Raw genomic sequence first — 11,231 nt, 5'->3', positions numbered from 1 at the left:
GGGTGTCTGCTGCCTCCACAGCCCCAGAGACCCCCACCCTAAAACAGCAACACACTAACAGCAGGGGAATGGTGTCATGGTACTCCCACAATCACCCATCCACATGTACACGATGCTTTGGGTTTGGTTTTAAAGGACACAGAAGGTTATAAGTTTTAACAGTAAATAGCCCTTGACCACCTACAAACCCTGTAACTCCCTCACCCAGACAAATCCAGCAGCTTTGTACCCCAACAGGTACATCAGCCTGAGAGGCTGAGGAAGTGATGCTCAATCCAGCAGGTGTGTGACACAGCCTCCCAGCTCCCCCCACCCTTCCACTGGGACTGGTGCTCCTGACAGCTGCTCCCAGCACAGAGCTCAGACCTGGGCTCCAGCTCTGCAGCCAGACCCCCCCAGATGAGGGGCAGCACCCTGGCAGTCTGGTGCAGGTCATGTCTGTTTTTTAGAGGGAAGTGAGGAGAGCCCAGGGCAGGCGGTGCCGTGGCTGGCACAGTGTGGGGATGCACCTCTGCCTGTGCGGCTGGTGCCCAGGCAGGGCATGGCTTGGCTGCACCCAGCAGCAGAGCAAGAAAGAGCCAGTGGTGCTGGTTGTACCCAGCCTTGGAGGGCAGCCAGGGCTCGGCCCATGGCTCTCTTCCCTTCAGCAAGATCTTCTCGGCTCCTCACCACCTCTGCTCTCCCAGGCAGCCCTGTGAGACACAAGGCTCTCCCTCCTTCACAGTAATTTCAGATCTGATGCCTGGGATGGCGCTCAGTCCCTTCTCCAGCAGGAGGAACAATTTCACACATGGGAATACAGCAGATGAGAACAGGATGCTTTCGTAAGACGGGTCCTTGCAAGCTCAAGGGCAGTGTTCAGTGTGAGGGAGCTTTTTCATTCCAGATCACACCTGGAAAAGTCTCAGCACCATTCACAGCCTGGGCTGAAGGTCCCAGGCCTCCTCCTCTTCTGCCCCAGCACAGAGCTGCCCAGAAAGAGACTCTCCATCAGCTGAAGAGACCAACCTCCACACCACTTCCTGCAGATGAAGGGTGGCTCAGGGAGGAACTCTGGGACCCAGGGACGCAGCTGTTCCTTCCCACTCCCTCTCTCCACAGCTGGCCACACTGCGGTGCTTGAAAAGATGCAAGGACATAAAAAAAGGAAAGGAGAAGGAAAGCTGCCTAAATCAAACCCAAGCAATGACAAAACAAAGGCATGGACAAGTGGCAAGTCCTGCAGGAAGAGCAAGCAGCAGACGTTTCAAGAGCAGGTCAAACATGACCCCAAATATCCAATAACAGAGTCAAAATGCTACATTTCCATGGGAAGCCCCAAACAGGTTGACCCAGATGTGACAGCAGCTCCCAAGGCAGCGCAGGTCTAGGATACATTGCTGGTGCACTTGCTCACACTTCTGCATCCCTGTCTTTGGGCACTGGGAAAGGGGGGAAGTTGTTTTATTACTGGAATGTCATTGTTAGGAATGGGAAATGAAGCAGAATTGGGACTGGGCCCCTGGGCATGCGGCCATCTTAGCAGGTGGCCATCCTCCAGCACTGCATGGCCAGCCCCTGCTCCAACAGCTCCACAGCAGGTGTGCCAGGGTGATGGACCATGGAGAGCAATGTGGGGACTGCCAGGAGGCACAGGGGCTTATCAGAAGCTGCTGGGACTCTGCCAGGACCCCAAGGAATGTTGGCTTTTCTGGCTCTGCAGCCCTTTGGTCCCTCCTCCATCACAAGGGACAGTGTTACATGAGCATTCCCAAACTGCCTGTTGGAAAGGTGCTATGTTCTGAAAAGGACAGAAACAAACAAGCCAGCTAAGTGCTGGATTTCTTTTAGCTCTGCAGGTAAGGGATCCAGGGACAGCAGATTCTGCTCTTCAGACAGCAAAACCTGGGTGCCTTGTGAGGGCAAAGTGTAGGGAGAAGGCAGCTTGGCAGAATTGACTCAGCCAACTCAGGAACGCCTTCAGAAGCAACTGTGGATCTGCCTAGTGGAGCAATGGATGCTTTCTGTCCTCAGCAGCTGTCCCCATCCTAGAGAGGGCCTTGCTCCTAATACAAGGGCCAAAGAGGGCCCAACTTCCTTTGTAGAGGACTCTTTAATAGGTGCAAGGGGAACAAGCTATCCAAGCATCCTTTCTCCCAGAGAAGTGCTGGACAAAACAGTCTGAAGCGCAAGAAGAAATGGAGCTTTTTCTGCACCCAGCCAGCCCTGGCCTGGCAGGGCCCTGAGGCTGCTGAATTCCAGGAAAGAGGAAGAAAGCACAGGCGCTGGTCATGGACAGAGCAGCTGCTAGGACATCTGCTCCCTGAAGGGGCAAGAGGTGGCCACTGGTTTGTAGTGCAGTGCAGGGGCAAAGCAGTCATGAACTGGCCTTAAAATGGGAGTCAAAAGAATTCAGAGAAAAAGGCAAAATGAGCAGAAGCTCCTCAAGAATGTCCCTTGGAAATGGTGTTAGCACAAGTAGCCCCAGAGGATCACACAGAGGGAAAAACCCCAAATCTCTCTCAGCTGCTGAGCAAAGGCAAGAGCAGCCTTTAAGTGGGTGTGAGCATGGATGCAGGCAGGCAGTGCCTTCCCCTGCCTGGGTGACTCGAATAGGTGCCAGCCCCCCACTGTGACACCCTCCACAGTGCTCCGCTGGCCCTCAGCACCCCTGACCCAGGGCAGGCACAGCAGGACACAGTGGGGGCAGCTGTGGCACCAAGATGGGCCAGTGCCACCTCCACCCTCCTTCCCTGCAGCCGCCCCCGCGGCCTGCGGCCAGCCTGGGCCCAGCGCTGCAGAAGGGCAGCGTGCAAAGAACAGGATGGGAGGTGGACTGCTGGGAGAGGGGACGTGTGGCACCCGGGAGGACACGAGCAGGACGTGACAAGCTGCGGTAGGCTGGGGAAATCTCTGTCCTGACCGGACAGTTTGGCAGCACCAGTGATGAGGGAGGGTCCCGGTTGGGCCAAGAGAAGTCACTTTAAGGTGTCATCAGCGTTCTTGAACATGAGGATGGCATTGTAGATCTTGAGTGCCGGGCCCAGCTTGACACTCATAATCTTGACGATGTCAGCCTGCGTCAGCAAGAGGAACGCCTCGCCATCGATCATCTGGGAAGAAGAGCAGGGACAAAGGCACTACTGCAAACCTGAGCTGTCACTCCTGGGGACAGCCAGCACCAGCACACAACCTGGGCAGAAGCCACAGGTGACCCCAGAGACCAGGGCAGGGCCCATCCACAGCACTCCCCAGGGAAACCCCAGCTGGCAGCTCATGTGCCCAGGAACAGGGCAGAAGGGGAGAAGTCCTTCAGGGGCCATCCCAGGAGCCCACACTGCAGCCGGGTTGGGATTCTGTACTGGAGCCCCACAGGCACAGCACAGAGCCACCACAACCTGCTCTGGGCAAGCAGCCATCCATTCCCTGCTCCAGGGGCCAGCACTCATGGACACTGCCCCGGTTCTGCTTTGCCTACACGAGCACCCTTAAAGCACAGGGCCATTCCCAGACAGGCTGTAACAGGGGCTGTAGCCAGGGTGCCCAGGATCAGCCCTGGGTGTCAGAGCCACCCCCACCACATATGCCCACAGAGGGTCCAAAAACGCTGATCCTGACAGGCAGCAGTGCTGGTGAGAGGGGCAGAGGGGAAAGGATGAAAGGATGAGGAGGAGCAGCTCCACACAGGAGGCGACAGTGCTCTTCAGGCTGCAGCACCACCTCCTCCTGCCCCACATCCGCATCCCCTCAGAGGGGATGCCCCCCAAGCTGGGAGAACAGGGCAGCACAGCTCCCTGGGGCTCAGCAGCTCCCTCCTGCCCCGCAGGGACACAGACAGATGGCTGCACCCTCCCATGCAGTGGGGCTGCAGGGCAGGACCACTGCCAGGTGCTGGATGTGCCCTCAGCATCCAGCAGCAAGCCACTGCAGGAAGGCCACTGGCCAATTCCTCCCAGCCCTGGTGGCAAACAGCTGTCTTTGACCACCTGCTCTCGTCCGCCAGCCCTTCTCACCTCATCCTTGAAGAGCTTGGCTTGGTCCTCACAACCTGTCAGATTCTGCACAAAGCTAAAAACCTTGGAACAAATGAGAGAAATGTCAAGACAGAGCAATGATTCTGGCTGGAGATCCCCCTGAGCCCACATCCTCACATTTTGAGCCCTGCAAGGTGCCACAGGGCTCTTGGGGCAGTTGCTTTGCCCTCCCATGCCAGAGCCTGCCCTTGGCCCCAGGCACAGGCACTGGCCTGAGAGGGGCACGCAGGGGGGTCATGGGGACATCAGGAGATTGTTAAGATTGGCTGAGCCTTCTGTGCTCATCGAGGCCACCACTGACCAGCACTGCCAAGGCCACCACCAAGCCATGTCCCCAGGTGCCACATCCACACAGCTTTTGAACACTTCCAGGGATGGTGACTCCACCACTGCCCTGGGCAGCTGTGCCAGTGCCTGAGAGCAGGCAAGGGCTGCTGGGGCTGGTGCCAGAGCTCCTCCACCTACTCAGGCCTTAACAAGGGTCACCACAGCTGCCCAAGAAAGCAAACAAAGGTAACAATGTCTCCAGCAGATCCTTCCTTGCTAGCCCAGGGACGTGGCCACTGAAGTGCCTGGTGCCTGTGCCACAATGCTGCACAGCCAGGCAGGGCACCCCCAGCCACGCTGGCACATCAGGGGCCAGCACGGAGCCATCCAAAGCACCTCACCTCATCAATGGTCCACTTGGCCACCATGGCTGCTGTGATGCCAGCCACTCCGGGCAGCAGCTTGCAGTGCTGCTCCCAGCACAGGGACAGGGAGCGGTCAGGGTGGGCAGACAGGGCAGACATGAAGAGCGACTGGTGCACATTGTCTGAAGAAATAGCTGGGGATAAAGCACAATGTGTGACACGAGGTAAAACACTAGAACATTCCATGCAGGTATCAAGAGCTAGTCACTGTCCCCTGAGTCAACAGGGTGTCACTATATCCAAGTGTTAACTTAGATGGGATTAGGGATCCTGGGAAAAGAAGTTGAGACAAGCTTGGCTTTGCCTTGTTCTTTTAAGTTTTAATCATTTATTTTTCACTCACTGGTGGGGTAGGTGGCAGAAGAGTCCATGGTGAAAGGGATGCTGGATGGGAATATACATCAGGCATCTGCTTGCCTGCATCAGAACCAAATGCCAAGTCAACTGTCCAGCATCAGTTTCTGTGTGGCAGCAATAATTTGGCAGTTCACAACCACACTGAAATTTTGGGGCACAACTTCCCACTATCCCTGTCTGAACAGGACAAAGCAGCACAGAAAAGACATGCCATAGAGAGGATCCTAATTCCATGCCCTAAAGCACTCAAAGACTCCCAGGCATAACCCCAGAGCCAAACCGAGGGAGCTTTGTGAGCCCTGGCACAAGGCAGGGACGTTCCTTATCCACGGTCAACTCTGGCAGCTGACCACAAGCCCTTCATTGGGGCAGACCTGTGTGAGCCAAAGGAGACCTGCCCCCAGCCCCCCCACCCACCCCAGCTCCTCCAGCCTTGCCCTGCAATGACACCATGGCAGAGGATGGCACTTACTCTGGAAGTCTTCCTGCTGGATCTTCCGGTACTTTGGAGGTCTCCCTCTAAAGAGACAGGAAGACTGATGTCCAGCTGGGCTGGGACTGGCCCCAGGGCCCTCCTCCCCAGCGCCCAGAGCAACACCTCGGCAGTGGGAGCAGGGATCCCTCGGCCCTGACCCAAAGGGTTGACAGCCAAAGCCAGAAACCGTGGGAAGAAAAAGCGAGAGAGGTGCCCGGCAGAGCCGGCAGGACCGAGGCCAAGGAGCCTCTGCAGCCTGGTGACCCCTCCAGGGCAGGCAATGGTGGCACAGGAGCCCTCCCCGCACGGGGCTCGCTGGCCGTGCCCCTACCTCCCGTGGTGCCGAGATTTCTTTCTCTGAGGGAAACCCATCGGGCTCCTCTTGCGTGTCGAGGCCTCGGTGTCAGACAAGTCGGCCTTCAGCCTGCCCTGGTTCTTCTCTGCCAGCGGGCACCCTGAGAGGCAGTAATGGGCTGTGAACCTCCCCGTCACATGGCCTGAGCCATCGCAGCCCGGCGTGGGGCATTTCCTAGAGAACAGAGGGGACACAAGGGTTGGGCCCAGCTTGGAGCAGCACCGGGGGATGAGCCAGCAGGGCCACCCTTCTGCCCCTGAGCACAGGCAGCCATTGCCCTGACCGTGGAAGGCAGAGGAAAGATGTGCTGAGCCAATTCCTGTAGACAGGCTGCTGGGAGCAGGAGCAGGGCACAGCCAGTCCCTCCAGGTACAAACCTTGGCCCTCTGCCATCCCTGCAACCCTGGGCAAGGAACCTGTGTGCTGACTGAGCAGCTCATCAGGGCTCCCAGAGTCTCCATCTTCCCTTGCCCCCCACAGGCATCCAAACCAGCCTCAGAGCAAGCAGTAAGCATGTGCCAGGAGTGTGGCCAGCACAGAAACCCCGAGGAAGCACACCTGCCCTCCCCATCCTCATAGATACTCCACCATACTGGGTCTTCCTGACACCAGCCTTGCGCTGGGGTAGGCACTAGACCCAGCCTGGCTTTCCCTTGGAAAAGGTCCCTCAAGTGACAGCCTGAGCTGGAACCATGCACTCCTCCTTCTTGGGACTTCCCAGCTCAAAGCCTGACAGGGAAAGGCATCCAGAAGGGATGGGGGGAACAGCATTCTCACAGCTGGAGTCAGCAAACAGCATCTGCACTGTCCTCTCCACAGCCCACAGGCACCCGTGGTAGGTGGGCACACAGGACACCTTCAGGGGCTCTGGGGCCGCAGGACAGGCACAAGAGGGGCTCCCAGGGGTTACTCCAGCTGGGGTCCTGCTGCTGCCCCGGGGCCCAGAGCCAGGTGTGGGTGAGTGCAGGGAAAGGCTGGGTGCTGGTGGGGGTGGCAGGTGAGGAGGAGCAGAGGAACAGCTGGCCCGGCCCAGCAGGGAAGAAGCTGTCTCCCTCCAGGCTGTGCCAGGGAGCTCACCTGTGGTGAAAGCTGTACTTGGAGCTCTTGGAGTGAGGGATGCTCTTGCAGCCCAGGCTTGGGCAGCCCCCGTGGGCAGAGGAGGCTGGTTCCTTTGGCCCTGCAGCCGGAGGAGAGGAACAGGAGAAAGGCTGTCACAGCTGCAAGCCCAGGCAGAGCCACAGCTCCGGGCTCCCTGCCTGCACCAAACAAGGAGAGCTTTTCCAACTGACAAAGCCATGGAGTGGCCTCTCCTCCCCGCCCATTCTCAGCCAGAACCTGCCCTCCTGTTTCTGTGCATGGGCACGGGGCAGTGACAGGGGTGTCTGGCGTGCTTGTGCCCTGTAGGAAGGAGCTGACACAGGTGCAGCACTTACTGAGAGGAGGCTGCAATGGGTGCCCTGTTTTTGAGCACCAGCCCATGGGATGGATGTCCGGATGATCCGCATCAATCCAGAAGTCATACACGTGGCTCCAGCCATCAAAATGGACCTGGGGAAGCAGGTAGAGGGGTCACCCTTCAAATGCCAGCACACATCTCTGAGGAGCTCTGGAGCTCTCCCAGTTAAGAGCAAGCAGCAGAGTAGAGCTGAAGTGCAGCACAAGGCTCACAAGGCTCCCCACTCCTGGAGCCAGGCACTGGGACCTGCCCACATTTGCACACTCCCAGTGAGCTGGGAAGGGCAGGAGTGAGCCAGCACAGTGCCTGGACACAGGCTCAGCACCGATGCTCCAGCACCCACCTTTATCCTGTGATCCTCCACGTCCTCCACACTGGCCACTCGGATGAAGGAAGGAGTCCTCCTGTCCACTGCCTCCAGCTTCATGTTGACCAGGAAGCCGTGGGGCGGGCGCTGGAAGAGCCCAGTCAGGGGGAGCAGGGGCTTCAGGTTCCTGCCCTCTCAGCAGCTTTCCCAGCACTGTGTCCTCTCGAGCCCAGCTCCCAGCCCTGGCCTGGCCAGGGAAGAGCCATCCCAGCTCACAGTGGCAACAGGAGAAAGTGGAAACAGTCTCCCTGCATTTGATCTGTCTTTAATAAGATGTGCCCCAGGGAAGAAGGTCTCTAAGAGACACATTTTGGGGATCTGTATTGCAACCACGCTTGGCTTCACACGGCTGCTGGTGGTGCAGTTTGAGGCAAAAACTAATCAAACAAACCTAAATTATTTTCCAGCACTCAGCTCCTGTTTAGCTGAGGGCACTTCATACTCCTCGTTTTTCCCAGTTTTGAACTCTTTGCCCAGGATAGCCCTGACTTCTGAACCCTGAGTGCAGATCCAAAGCCTAGGCCTGTGGCAGGAGAATACAGAACATCACTGGACTTGTCAAATATCTGACAATGAAGAAAACCCAAATTCCTGCCCAGGTGGGGTGGAGCAGATGATGTGACACTCACCACTTTAAAGGCCCAAGCTGGGACAGCAGATGCTCCAGTTTCTTTCAAGTACTTCTCCCAGGTGAAGTTGTCAGGATCAGGATAATCTGGAATGGGGGAAGATGCAGAAGGTGAGACATGCCTGCAGAAGCCAGAAAGTACCCCAGAATGCCCCACTGCCTTTGAGGGCCACCCAAGTCTGCTGGGCACACGAGAACCTGAGAGACACCAAGAAGTGCTGCTATTTTCTCATGGATCATGAAACCCACAGTACAAGGAAGCAGAAACAGCTGGGTGTGCACAGACAGCTGAGGTATTTTCATATCTCTGAGTGGAGACTTGGCATAAGTCATAAGCATCATGCTGCACCTGAACATGTGTACAGGAGCCTTGGCAGGAAGTTTGTGTCCCCAGGACCCCCATGCAACCCTGGGAAGCCTGTTCCCAAGGGGATGCACTCTCAGGCTGCATCTGACTGATCACTGACTCACCTTGAGGAGGTGTGAGGGGTTTGCCGTGCTCATGACACCATCCAACTGGGTGGATGTATGGACTGCTGGGATCACACCTAGAAAACATACCCAAGCTCTTACACAGGGCCCTCTGTGGGTGTCTCCCCAGCACTGGCCCCCCAAGAGCCTCTGTGCCCTTACCAGTAGTCATAAGTATCATCCCAGTTGTCAAAGTGCACCAGAAAGCGATTGTCCACCACGTCAGTCACTGTGGCAACACAGATCAGGGAAGGGTTCATGCGGTCCACGGCTTCGAGCTTCATGCCCACTTTGAAGCCTGGAGAAGCCTCGTGCTGGCAGGATAGAGGGACAGGGCTCTTTCAGAGCTGCAGCCCCAGCTCCTTCCTCACCACTGCCTATGCCTGCTGCAAGGAAGCAACTGCTCAAACCCTCCCAAAACCAGACCCTGTCTGGCCCCCAGACTGGCCTGGGACCACTCAGGCTCCCGGATGGGCAGTGTGCTGCCGTGCAAGAAAAGAGGAAGTGGGTGAGTAACTCAGCTGGGCCACACAAAGAAAGAGGAAAAGTGATCTTCAGACCCTCGGGGTCTTCTATAACCAGTAAATTCCAAGAAAAACTAACACTAGTTCTGCTTTGTCCCAAAACACTTGTTTGTGGTCACAGTCAGCAGCGACCAATGCCTCAGGCACGGCAGGAGGAGCTGGGATGGGGCCCTTCTCCTTTCCTTGCCTTTATTTCTTGGATCTAAATTCTGTGCAAAACACTGCATCACACACACTGGTGAGGTTGTTGCAGCAATGAACAGCAGGGTTTAGACACAATAAATAACTTGGAGAGGCTGATTTGCCAGTAGAGTGAGTTTCCTCTGCAGCTGACAAAGGAACAATCAGCATTTTCATTCTCCTATATTCCCACTTCCCTTACCTAAGCTTCCATGTGAAAAAATAGGCAGACACAGAACCAACAAAGAGACAAAGGAATTATACTTATGAAACATTAAGTGATATATTTTAGCCAAATAATTGAGAATAATAGTTACTTCTCCTCATCAATACTTCACATTTAATTGTCCATAAGATCAACCTGGATGAAATAGAATCAGACCAGCACCAATTCTGGGCATATCAAATGAGTGCCCAAGCCACAGATCCTGAGCAACAAAGTGTGCCACATACTCCTGGCTCTTGAGCACTATGGGCTTGAGGGGTGTGGGATGGACAAAGCAAAGCCCCCAGCCCAGTGCTGGTGGAAGCATTTTGCTCAGCTGGAGGGGAAGAATCACAACTGAACCTGTAGGCTCTGGCAGGAAGGGGCTGCTGCTACTCACAGTGTTTCGGACCATGAAGAGGTGCTTAGGAGCTGCCTGAGCCTTTGTTAACTTCAGGTAGTTTGTCCAGCTGAATTCCTCTTCCTTATAACCTACAACCCCTCAGGAAGAGAAATGAGAGCAGTGAGTTCACAGCTAGGAGGATGTGAGGGTAAGCCTGGCCATGCCTGACCCACTGTCACCCTGCAGCAGGATCTTCAGCAGCCCTGGGATGCCCAAAGCCCATGGCTGAGGGCTGATGGGTGATTTTGAAGGGGTGTTAGGAAACATGAGCAGTGGAGTGGAAATCCAGAGCACAGCTCCTCCTCCAGTCCTGCCACCCTGGGGCACACCTGGTGGCACTGGGAGGTCCAGAGCAACTGGGAGGTCCAGAGCAACAAAATGTGAGCAAGCAGAGATGGGTGCCTGAAATGTTGTCCTGTCCTGGAACTCCCCCAGTACAGCAGTATCCCTCCATGGCCCCATGAAGCCACCCTGTCCCCACCTCAAGCTCTACATTTGGCCCACTCTTCATCTCCCTCCTTCAGCAGGACCCACCACTTGCGCTGAATTAACTCCTTACCTTTGGGGGGCTGAAGTTTGTGCCCCGTCTCCTCAAACCAGCCAGCAGGGTGGATGTCAGGGGAGTCAGCATTCAGCCAGAAGTCGTGGCACTCGGAGTAGCCATCGAAGTGGAGACGCATCCGGTAGCCACACACCTGCCAGCAGGGAGGGAGGAGAAGGACAGGGCCATGGAGACCTGCTGCTATCCCTGGCTGAGCATCACACCCCCTCTCACACACCAGCTCAGCATGGGTTACTTTGGGAAGCCAAAAGTCAATCACAGACCGGTGCCCAAAGTGGGAGGCACAAACCAGTCCCAAAGGGTGACCAGCATGGAACAAGGTCAGTGCAAAGGGATCACAAGCCAGCCCGAAGAAGGGATGTTGAGGCTGGTGCTTTAAATGCCATGGTGGAGCACCTTACTGGATCCAGCAAGTGCACAGACTCCCTTTTCTGCAGCCTAGGAAGCTGCTGATGCAGAGATTTTGGCTAAATGCCACACTGGCTGCTTGGGGAGCTCTGCAAGGCAAGGCTGGTTCAGCTGCCACGTGGCTGAGTGGAAAGT

At 56.2% G+C, this 11,231-nt stretch overlaps 1 protein-coding gene across 6 annotated transcripts in view; it reads right to left on the bottom strand.

The window, feature by feature from the left end:
* Nucleotides 1–747: 747 nt before the first annotated feature.
* The window catches only part of L3MBTL1 (L3MBTL histone methyl-lysine binding protein 1), a 32,179-nt gene continuing 21,695 nt past the window's right edge, over nt 748–11,231 (bottom strand). For 5 of the 6 annotated variants that reach the window (XM_038158948.1, XM_038158947.1, XM_038158950.1 and 2 more), the window contains 13 exons: nt 10,686–10,821; nt 10,124–10,224; nt 8,977–9,128; nt 8,815–8,891; nt 8,345–8,430; nt 7,692–7,802; nt 7,326–7,440; nt 6,970–7,069; nt 5,869–6,066; nt 5,535–5,581; nt 4,682–4,839; nt 3,993–4,055; nt 748–3,092 (listed from right to left, as the gene is read on the bottom strand). In XM_038158948.1, coding sequence (XP_038014876.1) covers nt 2,958–3,092; nt 3,993–4,055; nt 4,682–4,839; nt 5,535–5,581; nt 5,869–6,066; nt 6,970–7,069; nt 7,326–7,440; nt 7,692–7,802; nt 8,345–8,430; nt 8,815–8,891; nt 8,977–9,128; nt 10,124–10,224; nt 10,686–10,821 — 1,479 coding nt within the window. In that variant the 3' untranslated portion in view covers nt 748–2,957. The remainder of the gene's footprint in view (nt 3,093–3,992; nt 4,056–4,681; nt 4,840–5,534; nt 5,582–5,868; nt 6,067–6,969; nt 7,070–7,325; nt 7,441–7,691; nt 7,803–8,344; nt 8,431–8,814; nt 8,892–8,976; nt 9,129–10,123; nt 10,225–10,685; nt 10,822–11,231) is intronic. The other variant, XM_038158952.1, reaches the window with a different exon arrangement.

This window comes from Motacilla alba, chromosome 20 (genome assembly GCF_015832195.1).
Source record: "Motacilla alba alba isolate MOTALB_02 chromosome 20, Motacilla_alba_V1.0_pri, whole genome shotgun sequence".
NCBI lineage: Eukaryota > Metazoa > Chordata > Aves > Passeriformes > Motacillidae > Motacilla > Motacilla alba.
The sequence above is the reverse complement of the archived record's forward strand: the minus strand, read 5'-3'. Positions and strand labels throughout refer to the sequence as shown.